Source organism: Pipra filicauda, unplaced genomic scaffold (genome assembly GCF_003945595.2).
Source record: "Pipra filicauda isolate LSUMZ 115617 unplaced genomic scaffold, ASM394559v2 scaffold15_size4787011_pilon, whole genome shotgun sequence".
NCBI lineage: Eukaryota > Metazoa > Chordata > Aves > Passeriformes > Pipridae > Pipra > Pipra filicauda.
The window spans coordinates 3,898,379-3,912,714 of record NW_024104096.1 but is presented as its reverse complement, the minus strand read 5'-3'; the positions used below and the strand labels follow the sequence as shown (position 1 = coordinate 3,912,714).

Here is a 14,336-nt window from a genome sequence, read left to right as displayed (position 1 = left end):
ACCTGCAGAACTAAGAAGTTACACTTGCAATTCACTAACTTTTCAAAGCTGAATGCTTCTCAACTGAACCAAAAATCAAGGCTCAGAAGCAAAAGCCCTTTCAGACCGAATGAAGTCATATACAGGCAATGATCACACTGATTAAGACAACAGGAGGAAGAAGCTGAACTAGGAAGCTGTTCTAACTATATAAGTTTACAGTTTCTTTCCAATCTACTGATAAAAAGGAAAAGCCATGTTACCTTTAAAAGATTACAAACAACAAAAACACCCTAAAAATCAGTGATACATAGTTTTGAGGGAGATGAAATAAACCAACCAAAAATATCCAGGTCAGCCTAAGGGACAAGAAGTTGTGGTAAGCACATGTATAGTTTAAGACACCCACAATCACTTCAGTCTCCACACATAAGATGACACTAGACCAGCGATGATACTGACAGGATCACATGGCAGTATGCTCATTCCCAAGTATTTCTTCAGCTGTGAAAGCAGATACCCAAGCCATATTTCAAAAGGTTTCCTATTTTCTGCAGTATGGTTAAGTATTTTCTCTGTACAGACTTCCCAAACTCTCAAGAAACAGTGACACGGGATGGGGAAAAGGCTGAGGTGCTTAATGCCTTCTTTGCCTTAGTCTCTAATAGCAAGACCAGCTGTCCTTGGGGTATCCAGCCCCCTGAGCTGGAAGACAGAGATGAGGAGCAGAATGAAGCCCCTGTGATCCAGGAGGAAATGGCCAGTGACCTGCTGTACTACATAGACCCACACAAACCCATGGGATCCACCCAAGGGTACCGGGGGAGCTGTTGGAAGAGCTCACCAAGCCACTCTGCATCATCTACCAGCAGTCCTGGTTAACCAGAGAGGTCTCAGGTGACTGGTTGTTAGCAAATGTAAAGCCCATCTATAAGAAGGGGCGGAAGGAGGATTTGGGGAACTACAGGCCTGTCAGCCTGACCTCAGTGCCAGGGAAGGTCATAGAGCAGATGATCTTGAGTGCCATCACACTGCACATGCAGAACAGCAGGGGATCAGGCCCAGCCAGCTTGGGTTTATGAAAGGCAGGTCCTGCCTGACGAACCTGACAGGTTCCTCCTTCTGTGACAGGGTGACCCACTTGGAGGATGAGGGAAAGGCTGTGGATGTGTTCTACTTGGACTCTAGTAAGTCAGTCTCTTATCCCTTGTAACAAGTGACAGGTCGAGAGGAAAAGGCCTCAAGTTGCACCAGGGGATGTTCAGATTAGATGTTAGGAAAAATTTCTTCCTTGAAAAATTTCTTCACTGAAAGAAAAATTTCTTCATTATCAAGTATTGGAACAGGCTGCCTAGAGAAGTAGTAGAATCACCATCCCTGGAAATGTTCAAAAAACTTGTAAATGTAGCACCTGGGCACATGGTTTAGTAGCGACCATAGCAGTGCTGTTACCAATTGGACTCTATGATCTCAGAGTTATTTTCCAACATTAATGATTCTATGATGGGGGGGGGGGGAAATCAAGAGAGACTCACCTTAACCTGCTTTACCTTAAATAAATGGAGAAAATGTGCCTAAATCAAAGTTGACATGTTTTTAAAACACAAGAAGTTCTGACTGACATAAAAAACAGTGTAAATTGTGCCTACATGCCTCACTGTTACTTTCATTCCAGCAAGGCCCACCTCTCAGAAGGATGTGGTCAGACATCCAAGAGATTACTTTACAATATCCAGGTAATCTGACAAGATTTTTGGACTTTTACAAAGTGTTATCTTCATACAAACCACTTCTTCAAGAAAGAAAATTATACAGTCAATAGGAGGTGGTGACACTAGGGGCAGGAAGTACTGAATTTCTGAGTAACTGCACCTATTCATCCCACCCCTTATTGGCAAATTATGGACAATGGAAGCTTTTCCTGTTGCAGTTACATCTACCTACACTGTATTTCTTGGTCATCTTTGTCAAGATAGTTCCCATAAGTATTATTTTTGTATATAGTAGCCACCTATTACTTGAAATTCAGCCACAACCAGAGGCATCCACTCTAAGCAAGACATCCACCATGAAGTTAAGCAATGCAATCTTACATCAGTGCAATAAGTAACTGCATTAGATTCCACTGTACACAAAAGAGGAACATCCCTGGCAATTTACATCTAAATAGCCAGCTTGAACTGCTGGCCTCAAGCCCTGAAAACACATCAACATTCCAAGTACCTGCAACTTTTACAAGTTAGATTTGGCATACTAATGCAAAACGTTAGGGGCAGGAGAAAGATTTAAATATTCAACTGAAACCACAACACATTCTGGGAACAAACAAAACAAACGAATAAACAAGAAACCCAAATCTAGAAAAAAACCACCCAAAACCACGTGGCTGAACGCATTCTCCATTTGCATCACTAGCCAAGTACAGTGTATTTGAGACACATAACAGTTAAGATTTACAGAGGGGCTTTCAAGCTTCTGATTGTTTTTTTTCTAACTTGCAATTTTTTTTTCCTTGCTGTTGTCACAAGTATTAAGGGGAACAGGAAATTACAAACGTTAAATAAACCCACTTTTTTTTTTCTTTTTACCTTAGAGAAATATCCAACTAAATGGCAGCCTTTCTCATCATTTTTTGTAAGGACATAGAAGAGGAATGGTTCAACATCATAATACAAGGTTTTGTGGTCCAGAAAGAGCTTAGCTAACAAACAGAGATTCTGACAATAAATTTTGCTCACATTTCCATCAACCTAGAAAAGCAAGACAGATGCAGTTACTTGCAAGACACCAACAAGTTAGGACAAAACAACTTGTTCAATCAATCATATCCTAGAAAGAAATGTGAATAGTATGGTGTTAGGGAAAAACACCCAATAAAACACATTCAGGTTCAGAAGAAAAATGCCCCAGTTTCTTGTTAAGAAGGAAATCTCCAATTAGTACTAATTACTTTGCATTTTTATGTAACTAAGTATCCAGATTTATTAAACAAAGTAACTTCACCTTTTAATTGTTCAAGATAGACTGACCTCTTTCACTTTATTCCTGCAATGAAAATGACTAGCAGACAACAAAACAAAATGCACTAGTTAAAATGCATTAAACTGTGGTTTGCTAGAAGGCAGTGTGCACAACAACTTAAAAAAAACCCAAAACAATGAAGTGTATTATGTTGAGTCCTTAAGGTGCAATGCCAATAAACGAGTAGCAAATTACATATCAATCGCATCAATGTTTTGGATAAATTAGACAAGACAAAATTTCCATGCCAGACTAAAACGCTACTGAGTGAGTGAAGTAAATTTTCAGGCTAAATACTACAATTAGTCTAGGTATATTACGAGTGTAAAGAGTCAAGCTGTGACTCAGCTACAGAAACGGCAGACACAGATGCAGATTTCCTAGATCAATTAGGTACTCCCTGAAAGGGAAGGCTCAGTCAAAGGCAACAGCATTTCTGAAATAATCTTCCTAATAGAAAGGTTTGCTTGTATGATGTTCTTTGATAATGACAGTAGCTGTATTTCATTCACAGAGGCAGACAAATGGTATGCACACTGTGCTGAAAAAGAAGTCATATTCTATTCTAATTTGAGTACAAATCCTAGTTAGAATTCTGAGTAAAATCCAACCTTTTGGACATACTTAGAGATTTTAAGGCTATTTCAGTAGTATAGGTGCATTAACTGGATTAAAAAACCTCAACATTTAATGGACCGTCACTGCTCCTAAATGCAGCAGAATAGATTTGCATACAGCTCTTAAGAACCTATCAAATACATTAAGCTCTCGTAACACACTGTATTTTCCAGGTGCTTTTTGTTACTTTTCACACTTACTAGCAAGTGTGCAAATTAAATGTGAACATTTAGAAAGTAGAAATCGCCACTGGCTAAGCCATAAGCCTGAAAATGCAAATTATGTGAGCTGTCTTTTTCAGTAAGAACATTTGTACAGAAATGTAAAAAAACTTAAGTTTCAGGCAAACACAGCTTGTTCATCAGTTTTAAATGTGAGAAGTGGGGAAAAAAGAGGGGCGGGCAAGCTCAAAAGCAAGCATCTGTCAAAAGTTTCCTGGCTACAGCATAGCAGTGAGCTATGTCAAAGTCTTCTCTCAAATCTGTTGAAGTCATGCTCTGGGCAGAGGTACATAAATCACAAAATGCCAAACTTATTTCTATTCCTCTCAAAAACATAAAACATGAAGGAAATCACAAACCCTTCATTCTGCTGAAAAGAAAATGGTGGCACGGAATTCTTGAAAGGATCTATGAAGAAGGACATCAACTAACGACATCAACTAAGTTTCTACAGTAATCAGAGTAACAATCAACACTAACCTTGGAAACAAAAAAACTCAAACCAACCACATTTATTTCAGAAGGCTTAACAAAAGTGCTTACTGAAGCATCTAAAATAGAGAAAGGGGATAAAAGCAGTGGAGTTGGGACGTTGCTCTCACACACACCTTGTCTGTCGTGTGCTTTTTGCAGCAATTCCCCACCTCCCCATCCCCTGTACTTTACTTTATTTTTAAAAGAATTTTTTATTTACATGTCGGGAGTAGTCAATGAAAATAAATGGGAAAGCACAATTTGCCGATTGTATGCTGCACAGCTCTTAACACCTCTTAATAGAGAAAATAAAGTTACTTTAGACTGGCTGGGACAATTTCACTTCTTGATAGAAAAAGAGTTAAGTCTGTTTAAAACATAAGTCCTTTGCTGGTAGATCTACAATATTTATAAAAATTGCTCAAGTCAGGAAAGAAGCAACCTTGATGCAAATAGCTATTTTTTTAATAGTACAAACACAAACAAGTGAACTAAATACTAAGATCTTGTTCTAATTTAAGTAAGAACTTCAAGATCGCATCTACCATTGTTTGAACAGATAAGGGCAATGATCAAGCAAAACAGACACTTACACAATATGAAAATACAAGTTTGAAGCAGAATCTGACATTTGGATTTAAAAAGACATTATCAATATACACATCTAAATAACGTTGTTGAGAAACAGTCCCAAAAGAAGTCCTAGTAACCCCAGTAGCCTTTTCTGTTAATACTATCTGTAACAATGCTTGAGAAACAGGAATGTGAAGGCTAATGCATAGTTTTATATAAGTGCAGGTATGCTATTTGAAACACAGAATTCTATTGTCTGGGATATCCACAAAACCTCAAACTTACAAGAAGTCATCTCCCAAGAGAATAATTTAGATTAATAAGTCCAGAGTTGAGTTTGTGGATACGTATTTTTTTATTAATTAAAGGCAGTGTATTCTGGCCAAAGTTGGCCTAAACCTCTACCACCCAGCCAGGATGGTTTTGGCCAGGTTTCTCAAACATCCAAAAGGAAGGCAAAAGCACCCAGCAGCTACATTCACGATTTTAGAACACACGAGAAGCTGCTCTGCTTCCTTTTTTACTTTGGGAGCACGGACACTATGATCAGCCTTCTCCCTATACCCAAGACACTCAAATAGCCAGAAATGAATGGGTGGAAGAGGTACTTTTGCTGAGAAGGGAAAGGCAGACCAGCAATGGAAGCAAGAGGTTGGCTAATGCATGAAGCACAAGTACAAATCATGAAAGAACGTGGTCCCAAGGAATAGAACTGAATAGGGAAGATGGACTTGTTTTTGCAGTATAAGAACAATCTCCAAGGAAGTATTTAAGCATGTTAAAGTTTTCACTAGTTCTACAATTGGTCTGTAATGTCTACAAACTGGTTACTTCCAAAAAGTTTACATTTTTGATAAACCTACCTCAAATACTGAAAGGTCATTTCTTCTGTAGATTTCATTAGCTGGAGGATGAAACCAGCCACATTTCTCTGAGTGCCTTAACAAAATGTTTTTACTTTTCATGTATTTAAGACAGAATTCACACAGGTAAAGCTTTGGTAATCTGTATGAAAATTAAAAAGATATTTAATACACAAAGTTTGTTATATTCTCTAAAAAAGTTACCACAAATGAAAAGCTCTCCCCATTCAAATATAAGGTACCATAAGTAAATGCTGCTTAAGCATAACTAACTAAATAAATATAACATTAGAGTGAATGATTAAACATTCACACACTGTTCATCAGAAAAGGAAGATAGGAAAGGTCAGATTCAACCAATCACAGTGAACCTAATTCAACAGAGTTGAGGTGTGGTCAGCTGTTTTGTGATCCAGCCTCTAGTAGATCCCAGTTACTTCCCCCTTCCCACATTCCACCTAAGCTTTTGCTGTGGTCTCCATCAAAGTAGGCACACTGGAGTAATACCTCAAATTTCACCCTTCTGGTTCCAAGTGAAGATAAAGGAGGCACAAAGCAGAACACAGGGGATCTCCTTCCCTTTAATTTTCCTTATTTTTCATCTGGGGAAGGCTAGGAAATGATTTTTTCTTACAAGATTAATTTGTCTAAATGGCCACATGTTGGATATAAGTAATCGCAATGGTTTAAGACAAGAAAAAAAAATCCCCCCCACCACAAACAAACTAGCCAAAACCAAATAGATAAATGAAAACAAAAGCAAAACCAAAAATAAGCTCCAAACAAAACCACACCAATACACAGTGCAAGTTGATGTTTATGCAGGACTAGGAAAAAACCCCCCAGTCTTTTTATTGCATCTTTGATTAGAACTAGCTAAAAAGGAATTCTTTTTCTGTATTTTATAATTACAGAATAATTATAATAATTCTTAATAGTTCTTGTTTTGTAATTTATAATTAAAACGGCATATCTACTTTTAAAGGTTGTAAATTATAAATAGTTACAAAAGAGTAAGAAAATAAATTATAATTATCACGTCAGTAAAAATTCCAACCATGCAATCTTGACAACTTGCTACCTTGCATATTCCTGTGGGTAAGGTGAAGAGTACCAAGTCTGGATCTCGTATTTTCCAAACTCAATCACTGAAGGGTATCTCCCACTTGTTTCACCGGTGTTTTTACACCCAATTTTCTGTCAGGTGCAATAAAAAGAAAATATTAGTTACAGAAAAAGTAAAAGAAACTTTAGCTTTATATCATCATTTTCACCACTGAAGGCATGAGAAACCTGACGCTTCAGCAATTCAAAGCTGGACAATTTGCAAACAGCAAATACAAACAGCAAAAGTTTCTTTCTAGCTGCCAAACAACTTAACATGAAGGTAAGTGATCAGTGTTTACAAGTGGATACAAATGAATGGTTCATGGCCCAGCCAAATAAGAGGAACAAGAGCCTCAAGTGCTCTTCTCCCACAGCATCTAATTCGAGGACTTCTCTACTGTTCTGATTCAAACTCAAAGCTGTCCTTCTGTCAAAATAATGAGAGCAAAGGTATCAGCACAACACTCGTACAATCCTTGGAATTTATCTCATAACAGTCAACAGTATACTAACACACACTAATCTCAGATATATTGCAGTTGAGTTGATCAGAAAATGACTGCTAGACTCGAAAGGGCTGGCAAAAACAAAAGAGTAAGAAAGGTGGGGAAAAACAAGCAATTTCAATTTCACAAATTATAAAAATCTTACCACCTAACATTTTTGGACTGCATATCAAAGATAAAGAAAGCAAGAGGTGGGAACTATTTCCATGAGCAAACAGAAGGACAAGCTAATAATGAAATAGAATCTTTAAACTCAATTTGAGTTTGTTGGTTAACATGCTCTGAATGAAGAATGTAAAAACGTCACTGCGTTGGACCCATACAGAAGGTAATGTCAGTACTTGTACACTAAACCTGAAAAAAAAATTAAGTGAATTCTGTTACTGAAAAAGCACAAGACAGTCATTTATGATACCATTTTAAGAAAGCAGCAGTTGAAACATTACATGCACCAAACTTCTGACCCAGGTTCTCAAAGACACTGGTTATTCATTTCATGGACACAGAAAAGTAAAAGTCTGGTTCACTAGTCTGATTCAGTTCAAATAATTTCACTGAAACTGGAAAGTATTTAAACTGAAAGTGTGGTAAGTAATCGTGTAAAATAAACTTACGAACTGACTAAACCCAGTTTTCTAACAAACAGTATTTTCTGGGACAGACTTAACTTCTCACAGCTTTTGCTTTATCTGCAGAGGAAAATCACCATTCTTACTGACCAACATCGACCCAGGATCCTGACCTGGATGTCTGCTACTTTTAAACCCTATGTTAAATCCTGTACTCCTGTGTCCAAAATGCTCAAATATATCTTTCAAAAATCCTAGGTGTAACTTACCATCTGACCCATTCCAAGACCATACCTTGTCTCCTATCCAGGAGAAGGTAACTGTTTTTATAGCGTCTCCCAAATAAAATTCACAGCAAGTATGACATATTAGATAAAAAGGAATATATTAAAAATGAAGATGAACAGACTATGAAAATTAACTGAGTTTTTATTTATAGAAATAACCACATTTTATGCAACATGATTCTTACCTCCAGGGAAAGTTCTCGAGCCTGTTTAAATACTTCCAAATCTTCCTGTGTAACAGTGTCCTTGCTTCCCAACAGAAACACATCCGTATTTTCTTGTTTGATGCTTAGTTTGATTTCAGTATCTGTTATTTAAAACCAGCAAAAAGTTTATTCACAGACATGAAGGTTACATGTGCCTTACCAAAGTGATACTCCTAAATAGGATTATAGCAACTATAGCTGTTATGACTCCCCATTTTAACTGAATGTGGGATTACTAAGCAACAGAAGTGAAATCTTACCCCCTTCTTTTGTAGTTTGCTGCTGTATGAGCTATTTTTTGGTATTTGCTATTATTTGCTTGTCTGTCTGTATAAGCCTTTATAGTCCAGTTCTAATAAATTAGTTTTGAACCTCACAAAATGAAGTATATTCTATCGCTAGAACTATGCCACCTGATAAATTCTAGTGTACTCTAGAAGGTAAAAATAAATATAAGAGCAAAAAAGTTGCCCTTACAATTTGGAGATCAATGCTAAGCTACATTCAAACACAATAAATTAAATGTATTGTTTTCTTAAATAAAAGTAATTATAAAAAAGGTAGTTCACAGCAGTAAAGATCAAGTGTTGTGGAGACTAGTACGATGGAACTGGTCATGAAAAAGCAATGGAGCAGAGGGAAATGAATTGAAATGCCCACCATTATAAGCACTGACAGCACACAATCATGATGACAGCACTACTGCCAGAGAAATGGCAGGAGAAGAACAAGAAAGTAGCATGACAAGTGGCTACTCATGCGGTACTACACAGCCATAAGCAACATTATGGAGGCATTTGGGGCTCCTAGTGTCACTACAGATGCAAAAAATAATTAAAAGGTGGTGTGGTATTAGTCAGAAAAAAAAAAACAAAAACAAAACCAAAAATGTTTTGGAGATTTAGTCAGTATTAGATAAAAGGTCAAAGTTGTGTTGCTTTTGTATGAAAGTGAAGTAAGAACAAGAGAAATAGCTAAGACCTATGTGACAATATAAGAATTTTGGTTTTGGACGGGACGCAGGTTTGGTTGGCGCTTTGACCTTTGCTTACCATCATCCTGATCAGGTTTAATCCTTCCGTCTGTCAAGCTCCCCTTCCCTGGTGAGGGGGTCCCCATCTGAGGGGTCACTTTATACTTTAATCTGCTTAGAGTCCTGTGCATTTTAAGGAAAGCTGTTCTCCTGAGGTGAGCAATTGCTTTAAAAGCATGTCCTCTAGACACACCCCATCCAGAGGCACAGGCATGAGAAATAAACCTACTCCTAACCTCTTTCTTTCCATAGAAATTGCTATTAGATGGTGATGTGGAAGATAATTCTGGTTTACTACACAAATGCTTGGGTGGTGCATAGCTTGGGTGACCCTTTTTTCGAGACTGTCCCTGAGTGGTATAGATATGAGAGAGTCCATCAAAGAGTCCCTTTAGCAGACTGCTGTTAGGAAGGCTACTAAAGGAGGGTATGCTTGACTGATTGGAAGAACTTTGGGGAGAGTTAGAAGTCGAAGTGCTGGATTTTTGAGAACTGGGGCTCTGACCAGAGATGGGGGTTGGGGGTAGAAGTGAAGAAGGTGGAGGTTTTAGCTTTTGTGTGGTACCTGTAGCCAACACAAGAGAAGTGCATGACTGTTTCTGAGAGACCTTTTTCCTTGGACGATAGTGCTTTGAAAAGTCTATTATTTCACCTCGTGATCTGCGACCATCAGGTGATGGTGTAAAGAACTTAGTAAGGCCATCAATGAGCCCTTTGGTTTTCTTGTTAACTTTAAGTGTAGAGGCAGATATGTAGGTGGAGGTGGTGGTGATTTTGGTGGTGGCACCAGGCCGAGTGGGGTCTGTAACAGGCAATCTGCTGCTTGAATCCTTCACAGATGCAGCATGACCAGATGAAGGTGTGGTACAGACTTTAGTCTTTTGACCCCTACCAGGTGACCCCCTTCCTGTGAATGCATTCACGGATCCTTCATCACTGGTTACAGACCTAAGCAAAAATTTGAAAAATAAAAATCAGTATTAGAAATCTTTACTGTCAAAAAGTCCTACAGTTTATACAAGTTCCTTAGGCCACTGTACTTAAAAATCTTTAAAGAAATTTAAAGACATACACACTTTGGAAATACATTTCACACTATGACGTAATATCAAGCTACTTTTTTTCCTTTTCCTTTATGTTCCTCCTCCCCTCTTTTCTTTAAAAGATAGTCCACAATACATATAACTGGAAGCAGCTGGCATAGCAAGACCTTCCAAGTATACAGCCTTCCCACTTACTTTTAGGCATAGTCAAAGTGTGCTTATTTGGAGAAAAATATCAATGCACCATGTCTGTAGAATAACTGCTCCATCACCATAGTTTATTTTACACACAAAGGAGATGAATGTTTTCAGTGTTAATATATTATATCAAAACACTTAACTTCAGACTACATTTGCTTAAACTGTAGAGAAAGTCTATTAGTCCTTTAAAGCAATGCAGTCAATTTTCAAGAAATTGCTATTTTTCCCACTCTTGTTGGATTATGTATGCCAACACTAGTAGTAAAAATTACTACCAAAGACCTAAAAGCAAAATAAGGTAGTTTATTAAGAGGATTAAAACAAAACCAAAGAAATACACTCTGTTTTCTTTAGAAATGCTAACAATATTAAAAAAAAAAAAAAAGCCAAAGGAAAGAGTAAAACTGTAAAGAAGGTGTGTCTATAGAAAAACCACGAACTACGCAGGCCTAACATGGAAGGTGTTGGAAAAAAAAAATACAGTGGAGAATCTTACTTAAATGCTAGGAATAAAAAAGGCACACTGAAAGCACACGTTTGTGACAGCAGAATTACAGGTTTAACTAGTTGCTAATGACTGAAGAGAGGAACTATACTGAGAGAAATACTGAATAGTATATTTTAGCACATAGAAACAGAACATTTAAAAATATCTGCAGTAAAAGAAATAGCTATCAGGATGCATGATCCAATTACAAAGGCAAACAAAGCTATATAGTTGCATCACATGCTTTCTTTCATTCCCTTTTCCATCCTGCTCTTTGAAGTCAGCTTATTTACTTTGCAGCGGAAAATTTTCTTCCACAGATTTTTGCCTTCTTAATTGAGATACTGAAGTAATTAATTGCAACAGGTTACATCTAATTAGAGATTTAACAGCCTAGGGCTACCATCTGGCTTACTGAACTCCAAAGGCCCATCATTTTAAGAAGTAGTCCCTTTTCCACCCACACATCCTTAAATTTGGTTAGCTCCTAAGAGGCAACAAACCCAAAAAACTTCTAAGTCTTTTGAATCCTCTGGTGTCATAAGCTTATGTGTATCACAAGACCTATTCTCACTACCAGATGTAGTGGTGCCAGAGGCCAGCACACACCTGGTTTAAGTTAATCTTACACAGTAATTTGTCTGTGAAGAGCTTCCTACACATGGTCAACAGGCAAAAAATTATTCCAGTCCTACTGGACAGATTTTCTTTGTGCTACACAAGAACTAAGTGGCATTGGCTAATGTTCCTGCATTTCATGTGACCACACACTTTTTATGTATGGCACTGTTGTGTTCCATACCCTGCAATCACTTTTAAATAGGATTTCATGAGGAAAAGTCTTATCTCCTAACCACAATTTTTCCAATACAAGATTACTTTGTTTATACATATATATATATATATATATATGTATGTATTAGACATTGAAGTAATACAAAGACCTCCCCAAAGTACTCCTCTAACATGCTTATACACCGCAAAGGAAACCTTTATGAAATTATTCATAATCAAATACTAAAACAACTTCCACATCCTTCAGCATGATGTTCACTTTAAAAGCTGTGGTTCAATATCAATAGTAAAATGTATCAGTAAAATCTTCACAACATTTTCAACCTTCAAGTTCCTAGATATTTATTCAGGAGGAAAATGGAGAAGTAAAGCAATGTTTCACCCACTCTAACAGCATGCTCTCATGAGCCAGTACAACTAGATCTTTTACTTTCACGTACTGCCACACTTTATCCTCGTCCTGCACTACTTTCCTAGAGCAACATACACTGAACTTTAGGATGAGGACCAAAAAGGCAAGATGAAAGATCCTGGCAGAGAGAAAGGGAAAAGAGAATACAGCAAGCTGCACAGCACCAAGTACATCAAACTTGACTAGTGCACTGTACTGTGAGTACTTTTCTTTCTATTTTCTCACGTTGGCTCTACTGGCTTCAAAAATCCTTATTTTGCAAAATGCAAAGTTTTACAGCAGCTATCGTGCAATTCTGGATAATATGAGACAGGTTTTTTTAGACCGTAGAGAAAAACGGCTGGGTAACAATCACATGAGAGAATGAGTATTTCATAGAGTCAGAAAGCTGCTGAGTTGACATAGCCAAACAGTTAAATAATTGTTGAACAGGAGGAAAGAAAGGCATACGTGGATAAGAACATGGGATAGAGGGCAACATGCTACATAGTCGACACACATAACCTGTTCCTGTTTAACACTCAGTGCAATGTCAACTCAGCATTCAAACGCTACTTAAACAATCCTCCAAACAAGCCTTACAATGTCCAACTACAGTGTTTCCTGGAAAGACAAACACCAAAGAAATTACAGCACGCTCTTGTCTTAGACAAACACAGTCCTGAGAAGCAAGAGGAATTGCAACCTTTTCCTAGTAACCAGTGGCAGCTTAACAGCAAAATTCAAGTAATCATCTTTTCCAGAGCACCACTGAAACCAGAACTTCTGTAGTACTTGCACAGTTTACTTTTTGGAATGGGTTTTGTGAGCCAATATTAACTTATAAAGTAATTTTTATATAGTTTTTGAACAGGTCTTTGAGCAGAACAGTCTCCTGAAGTTGTATATAATTGCCTTGTTATTATCCACTTAGTATAGATTCTGTACATACTTCAATTATTTGAAGCTACACTTAAAATATAGCTGTGGCATATGTTATCATTCAGAAATTCCTTTGCATCTGTTTGTGGTACAATTTTTGACAAAAATGTATGGGATCTGAAAAACTAAGTTACAGGAATTTTCTTATCACCTTCTGACGTGACACAAAAAGCACTTAGCATAATTCAGAAGGCCATTGGGCTGAAAGGCATATGTATTAAATCACTTGTCATCTCTTTTCCCCAACTTGAAATACAGTTAAAAACTGTACTTAAACCTGTATCCAACTCTTATCTGACTACATTCTCTAAAACATATGAAGAAATAAACCCCAAGAGAAACCTACAACATTCGTTGCTTTAGTTTATTTTTCGGTCGTCCAATAGGTTTTGCATATCGTCGCCTTATTTGGGCAGCTTTCTCATGAAGCAGCTTTCTCCCTTTCTTCTTTGGTCTACAGACCTGGCAAATCCACATCCCTACACAAAGGAAAAAGAGTTTAGTTGTACACAGTTTATCTAATCTGTACTGCATGCGTCTAGCACGATACATGCCAAGTATATACACAGTCAGCAAATTAGCTCTTGAACAGGACAGAAAGAAGGGGAACTGGACAAAAAAACCTCATCCACTTCTACCCATTTTAAAAGCAAAGTGCTCAAGGAAAGGGCAAAACAAGAGGCAACAAGGACCACAGAAAACATTATAAGCAAATGGGCTCTTAGAATTTCTGTTCTAGCTTGTCCCTCCGTAAACTACCTAGATCTTCAAACACAGTTAAGATTGGGGAAAAAAATTACATGTGTGTTACAACGCAATCTAGGTTAGGGCATGCTGAAGACCATATCAGATCACACTTAGGTATGTTTGTTTCGATCTACAACAACTTGAATTTAGCACCCTTTTAACATTAGTTGGCCATGCTTACACACTATTGTAGGTAAGACTGAGGAGTAGGAGGGAAGGAACTCAAAAAAACTCTTTAGTGTAACTTTAAAATTAAATAGGCAAAGCCATAAA

At 37.5% G+C, this 14,336-nt stretch overlaps 1 protein-coding gene across 5 annotated transcripts in view; it reads right to left on the bottom strand.

Moving 5' to 3' along the window:
• Positions 1-14,336, bottom strand: part of KAT6B (lysine acetyltransferase 6B) — a 109,106-nt gene that overhangs the window by 33,614 nt on the left and 61,156 nt on the right. For 3 of the 5 annotated variants that reach the window (XM_027739855.2, XM_027739854.2, XM_039379222.1), the window contains exons 6-11: positions 13,663-13,795; positions 9,477-10,405; positions 8,404-8,525; positions 6,831-6,946; positions 5,750-5,891; positions 2,568-2,729 (exon numbers count right to left, since the gene is read on the bottom strand). In XM_027739855.2, the coding sequence (XP_027595656.1) occupies positions 2,568-2,729; positions 5,750-5,891; positions 6,831-6,946; positions 8,404-8,525; positions 9,477-10,405; positions 13,663-13,795 (1,604 nt within the window). The remainder of the gene's footprint in view (positions 1-2,567; positions 2,730-5,749; positions 5,892-6,830; positions 6,947-8,403; positions 8,526-9,476; positions 10,406-13,662; positions 13,796-14,336) is intronic. The other 2 variants (XM_027739857.2, XM_027739859.2) reach the window with 2 other exon arrangements.